This window comes from Aptenodytes forsteri, unplaced genomic scaffold (genome assembly GCF_000699145.1).
Source record: "Aptenodytes forsteri isolate BGI_AS27 unplaced genomic scaffold, ASM69914v1 Scaffold195, whole genome shotgun sequence".
NCBI lineage: Eukaryota > Metazoa > Chordata > Aves > Sphenisciformes > Spheniscidae > Aptenodytes > Aptenodytes forsteri.
Genome location: NW_008795317.1, coordinates 1878195 through 1884573, shown reverse-complemented (window position 1 = coordinate 1884573; position 6379 = coordinate 1878195). Strand labels below are relative to the sequence as shown.

At 40.8% G+C, this 6379-nt stretch overlaps 1 protein-coding gene across 1 annotated transcript in view; it reads right to left on the bottom strand.

The window, feature by feature from the left end:
* Positions 1-6155, bottom strand: part of LPGAT1 (lysophosphatidylglycerol acyltransferase 1) — a 68556-nt gene extending 62401 nt beyond the window's left edge. The window contains exon 1 of the mRNA XM_009279598.2: positions 5875-6155. Coding sequence (XP_009277873.1) covers positions 5875-6112 — 238 coding nt within the window. The 5' untranslated portion in view covers positions 6113-6155. The remainder of the gene's footprint in view (positions 1-5874) is intronic.
* Between the last annotated feature and the right edge of the window lie 224 nt (positions 6156-6379).

The window sequence follows — 6379 nt, the reverse complement described above, 5'->3', positions numbered from 1 at the left end:
AAAAAAAAAAAAAAAAAAAAATGATGTAAATAGCAACAAACAACAAAAATATCACTAGCAAAAAACCAACAATGTGTGCTTTTACTCTAAGTTTTGTGCCAGAAGGTAGTAGCTTTCTAAAAATAAAATTCAGAGTGCATTTCAATACCTAATCTTTTGGAACAATCCTTTATAGTTAAATGATACAACAGGAAAATGAAAGATAAGCTTCACTACTTTTGACATGTTGCTGACACTAGATGAACTACAAAGAAGTACGGTAAAGCCTGTAACACATGTTCCAAAAAGGAGATATAGGAATTTCCTGGTGTGATTTTACATATTATTAAAATAGGACAAGGGTTACTGTATAGCACTCTTTACAAACAGACACATCGCTTACACAAAGAAGTTGACAGTAAGTTCACTGTACTCCTTACCTCCTCTTACGCAAAGGCACAATGAGCCTTTGCTCTGAGGCCACAGTAGAAACAGCTCCAACGTCCAACTCATTCAACTCTGACCTTTTCTTATCAAGACAGCTCACAAATTACACACAAACTTCCTCTTACAAACAGCAAAATAAATTCAAAGATCCCTGCTTGATCTCAGCATCACCTACACATAAATCATACACATCAGAAAAAGCTGCATTTAAGCCAGGGATTACCTAGAAACTCAACACATAGCCATAGCATAAACCAAAAATTTCTGTGTGGTACGTTGCTATCCAAATCCACTGAGTCACATCAGGTATTTTTGCACACTCAGAGAACACACAAAACAGGAACAATTTTGTTTCTCCGTTTCACACACTGCCTGACCTCAAAAACATGAGTTGTTTCCCCCACGCCCCTCCCTGCCCAGTCCTCAGAGTAGTAACCAGTCCCGAAAACAAAATATTGCCAGTTAAAAATCACACTGTAGTAACAGAGGAGGGTAGAAAACAATGGCAGGGTTAGAGGCACAGATAAGTCTCCTGAAATAACACCTCCTGCCTTATTTGGGGCAAAAACATTTACTTTATCTCATCTGCTGTTCTCCAGCTTCTGCTGCACTTCCTGCCCGAGGAGAGGGGCCGACTTGTCATGAGAAGCAGCACAGACAGCACATGCTGTCTGCACCGAGGAAGTGTTGTCACAGCAACTCCACCTGTATCCTTTACAGTTCTGGAAGACAAAAATATTCACATTCTTAGAAGATTAGAGGAGTTGAGGCTGTTGACTGATGAAATGGAAACAAAGAAGATTTTGAATTAGAGAAAAAAGAAGTATGACTGATGAAAAAAATTACAGAGTAGCCACTACTTAATCACACGTACAAATCAGCCAATAAATGTTAAATCACTTGAGGGAAGAGGAGAGGGGACACAACTAAAAATCCAAATCTCAATTTTACTCTACTTGGCTGAATAACAAAGAAGGAGGAAAGGGAAATTCTCCTCGCTTGACAAAACTTGACAATTCTCAGACACTCTTTAAATGTCACCTTGCTGGCTGACACAGAACAGTTAACAGGCAATACCTTAGGATTAGTTCACTTTTTATTAAGCACTGCATCATTATGCCAGATTATGCCAGTAAGCATACTCACACCACTCAGACTTTTTTGTGCGTGGTAACAGAGATGTATTGCTCTTCCTTTCATCAGCCCGCAGCCCACCAACCTGTCCAACATTATTGCAAGACTGTGTGTGTTGGCAAGAGGCTGAAACAGAAGGTTTTGACGAGTTGCCCTCTTCACTGCTGGAATATGAAATACTCCAACAAGCACAACTCTCAAGGAAACCCCTTCCCAAGATGCACACAACCCTGCTGACCACATGGAACACCTCTCCCCTGGTGCTCTGACAGGCAAAAGAGCACTGACGGTTGCTGCAGACAGAAGACACTCACCCTCCACCAGCTCCTCCCCGTCCCCAGCCAGAGGTACAGGCTGGGCACACACCACTGCTCCCTACAGTGGGACCGAGCTGTGCGGAGCAGAGTGAAGCACAAGATTAGTATCATGAGTATCAGGACTGCATTGCTAACCGATTACTCTGCTGTCCTAGAGACTTCCAATTGCAATACCACGACAACACTATCACAGGCTAATGCTAACTTCTGCATTTAGACAGCAGGAGAAGACAACAAAACAGTTTGTTTAAGCGTATTTAAGCAAAGCAAGCTTTTCTCTAGCAGTCCTATTTTTAGCGATTTGATTAGATATAGGGATATTAAACTTTAGTCTGCAATAGTTACTTGCCCAAAGAAGTTCAAAACCAGAAGATGGTTGCTTTAAAACTAGTTTCATAGGCGAGCAAGAGGTCATCAGAAAATCACCACCACAGATATGCTCCATCTCCCTCCCATAACCACTAAATAGTGCAGTAGATGTTTCTGGTTTACTTGTATATTAAATGACAAATTATAGTATGGGGAAAAAAAGGTACTTGCCAACAAAGGATCAAGCACTCTCGAGTTTGCTTTTTTTAGAATGCATCTTCCAACAAATGCAGGAAAATATTTAGAAGTGTTACTCAAAGGTGCCTTTCAAATCACACTAATATGCAGATTCCGAGTGTCCTAACTGAACAGCTCCTACAACAAGAGCAATACGTTGTAGGCCTTTCTGAAAGCATATAAAAATTAAATAACACTGCCAGACTATCTGAACATTTTTCATAAAAAGACACTCAGTTTTCCTTTTCATAAGAAACACTATAGAGTTCAAAAGAACAACATATTATTTAGATATCATATAGAACAAGATATTTATCATACTCTGCCCTTTAAAAATCAAAGGCAACCAATTATACCCAAGTTCTCTCTCATACTCGCATCTTAAGAAGAAAAAGATTAGGGAAAGGAAGTGACCTTTACAATTTCTCCTCCCATTCCTTTCTTTATTTTGCTTGACAAGTTATACACTATCTCTTTACATAGCATCAAGTGCATCTGCAAACAGAAGCACCTACGTTTATCAAAAAGCACAGATTAGAGCTGCTGATTTAGACACAGATCATGCAATTTCTGTAACAAATCCTCTAGGATCCTAACACAAAAACACAGGTTTATGTGGGGGTGGGGAGGAGAAGGGCAGACCTAGTTTGTGAGTTTTCCTCAGCTCTTCCAGCTTTATTCAATAAAATATATCAACAATTACACAACAGCAGCAAAGCCCAGAAGGAAAACCTAGCACTCACCATATTTTCTTCATTCGGTGTTGAGCTCTCTTCTACACATTACATACAAACTTACAGGGGAAAAAAAAGTCCACCCTGAATCTACTTTGCAGGCTGAGTTTAAGTCCCTAATTACAAACGGTTTATGTCACTTCTCACCCAACAGATGACCCAAGCTTGGAAGGGGAAGAAGTAAATAAATTAAAAAACTGAAACACACCTTCAACACAACTGAAGCAGAACACTACCTCCAACTAAAAGACAAGTAAACTTATTTAGCTGGTTACCCTCTCAATCAAGAAGAAAAGCAAAAAAAAAACCAACTCACCAACTGCTCTGCTACTCAAAAAGAAAAATCCTTAATCTTTTCAATGAACCCACACATACCTAATATCTTGTATTTACTTTTGCAAAGATGGAACATACTGAAGCCTATCTTTGACTCAGTTTTTGGAACTGAAAACAGAAGAATTCTGGAGCAATGTCTCTTTCAGATGCACCACTGCAAGTCTTAGACACCAACTCTAATAAAGCAGTATTTCAGTTCTGAATTAGTTATGTCGTACTCTATAAAAAGAGGGGACCTAGCAACAATCTTTTATAAATCTATCAAGCTGGAAACAGACACATAAATTACTCTATGTATGTTGAAGCCAGAAAGATACGCTTTCCAGGTTTATTCTGCATGTGGTGGTGAGCACTGATGAGGGTAAAGAAAGAATGAACAAAGAAATAAGCTATTCTTGCTATTTTGTAGCTTTCAGTATAAAACATGTTAACGACTTTGTATCAAATAAAATATATTTAAAGTGAGACTTCGTACAAGCGTTCGCTTAAAATCCTCCCCAAAACAAAAGCCATGCTCTATAGTGAAAAGCGAAAAGAAGGGCCTCCTTACCCATACATCATCCCAGAAAACACTTCTGTGTAGCTGTTTGTAAATGATACTTCAAACAAACATACTAAGACATTTCAAGACTGTAAAACAAAGGATTTCAAATTGTCAAGATACATCAGCAACACCAATCAACAGATGCTTCAGGAAGACTCTAGGATATGCAGATCATGCTAAGACCACTTTCCAAGCAATAGGCAAAAGAAACCACACAGTTCTGCAGTCAGCAGTAAAACTATCCCAAGGAAACTGCTTTCAAAAATTGACAACCATATTGTCATGGGACAATGGCTTGAATTTTAACTAGCACGTTCAATATACACAGCGAATCCCCGGGGTCATATGCTGTATGACTTTAACATTACCATTATGCCCATAAACTTTCCCATTTCCAATTAATAATACACATTACGCCTTGAAAGTCAATCCTTCCTTCTGGAAGGCCTTTGTGCTTTAAGGCATAAAGTAGACTTTTAAAAACATACCTGCCACTGCAAATACTATGTGGACTTCTTTTAATGAGCAAATACAAACATATAAAAAGATTTTTAAAACAGCGTATCTGGAAAAGCTTGAGCTGTACCAGGCAAGGCAATTTTGAAGCAGTGCAACATTGCGACAGTTCTAGCCCCATAGACCAGAATCTAGCTTGCTGCTGCCACCATCTCCTTAAGAAGAACTGGAAGCTCACCTAGAGTATCCACAGAAACTTTGTGCATCTCGGAAAGGCACACGACAGGGTACCAAAAAGGCACATTATCACAGAGGCTTCAGCTCTTGTAGCCTAACAAAAAAAGCACTCCATCTGGGTCAACACTGACTTTCTGACTAATCAGGAGTCTGACCAGACTCCAGAGCTGTGTGCTGCCATTCCTTTTTTTCCTTGTTTACATGGACAAGACCTGTGGATGCAGCCTGGGCAGAAGAGAGGGAAAGAATTTTAGGAGGACTGTTCATATTTTGCACTCAGTAGATCAATTTCCTCCCCTTTCCAAGGTCTAAGCACATACAAAGAATTGATGGCTGTTTTCTTGCACAAAGTGCAGTAGCCAGGATGAAAATCAGTGCATTCAAGGACAAGACTAGAGCCTTCCTTAATATTTCAGTTCAGTCCATCACCTTGATGAGCCTATGAATACTAACAAGCAAAAATAAGTTCAATAATAACTGCAAAGCAAGCATGCAGAGGGGAAAAAAACCTACAGATTCTGTAATTAGCTCTGCTAACAGTAAATGAAGAGCCATACAGTCGAGAAACATTGCGTATCACTATTTGTATGAAAGAGCTTCCCTCTGTTTCCTTCCATTCTGAAGCAGCAGAAAAGACAGTCACTGTTGCAAGGAATAGAAGACCTACTCTTCTGACACGAGCTTCGTGTCAAACTTCTCAGCCTTATGTCCTGATAGTTTTAAGTGGAGATGATTTAGAGATACACAGACTTAATAAAGAAAAGTTTGGCTCTATCAGCTACATGCACAGTACGAATCAACTCTCTTTTGAAGAGATGTACCTTTTTCGTGTAATGCTAAAATAAAGCGATCAAGATACTTAGGAAAAATCGTATTTCTGATTATACCAAGACAAAATATTGATTGAGAAACTCTTACTTAGCACATAATAAGTTTGTACCTACGAATTAAAAAAACGTTTCAGTACACTCAGCATCTCAATCCAGAAATACAATGCATCTGTGTAAGAAACCTGAAAGAAAAACATCCACACATCCACTATATTTAGATATTCCCCTACACGTCCCCATATGAAAACATCTATGTTTTAACACTTAGTTACATCTTTATATTTGTACATTTTAAATTAAGAAGACATTCTTACCTGTATATCCTGCCCACCAGCCCCAGGAAGCCACCATAGCTAAAAGCCACTTAAATAATACTCCTTCGATATACCAGAAGCTTTTGCTATCCAACACTCGGAGAGGCTGCAGCATAATTAAATACAAGACGTAGGACGGAATAGCAACCAGGTTATTGGCGACCATAAAAGCGAACCTGAGGAGTGCTTTCAGACAGGTATAGCCCACCCGCTGGGCCTGCTCTAGAGTCACGGCCATTCTCTTCACAGCGGAGGGCGCGGGACCGTCCTACGGGGAGAGGAAAAACAAGGCACAGGTAGCGCTTACCGAGCGGGGCGAGGCGAGGGTGCCTGCCCGCCGGCCCCAGACCCAGCCCGCTCCCACCAGCTGCCCGCGCCTGCCGCCGCCGTTCGTCACCGGGGGAGAAAGGTCCCCCCGCTCCAGGGGGGCACGCAGGAAGCGGCACGACCCTCCAGCCGGCGCCGCAGCGGGGGCCGCCTCACCTCTCCTCAGCGGGCTCCGAGG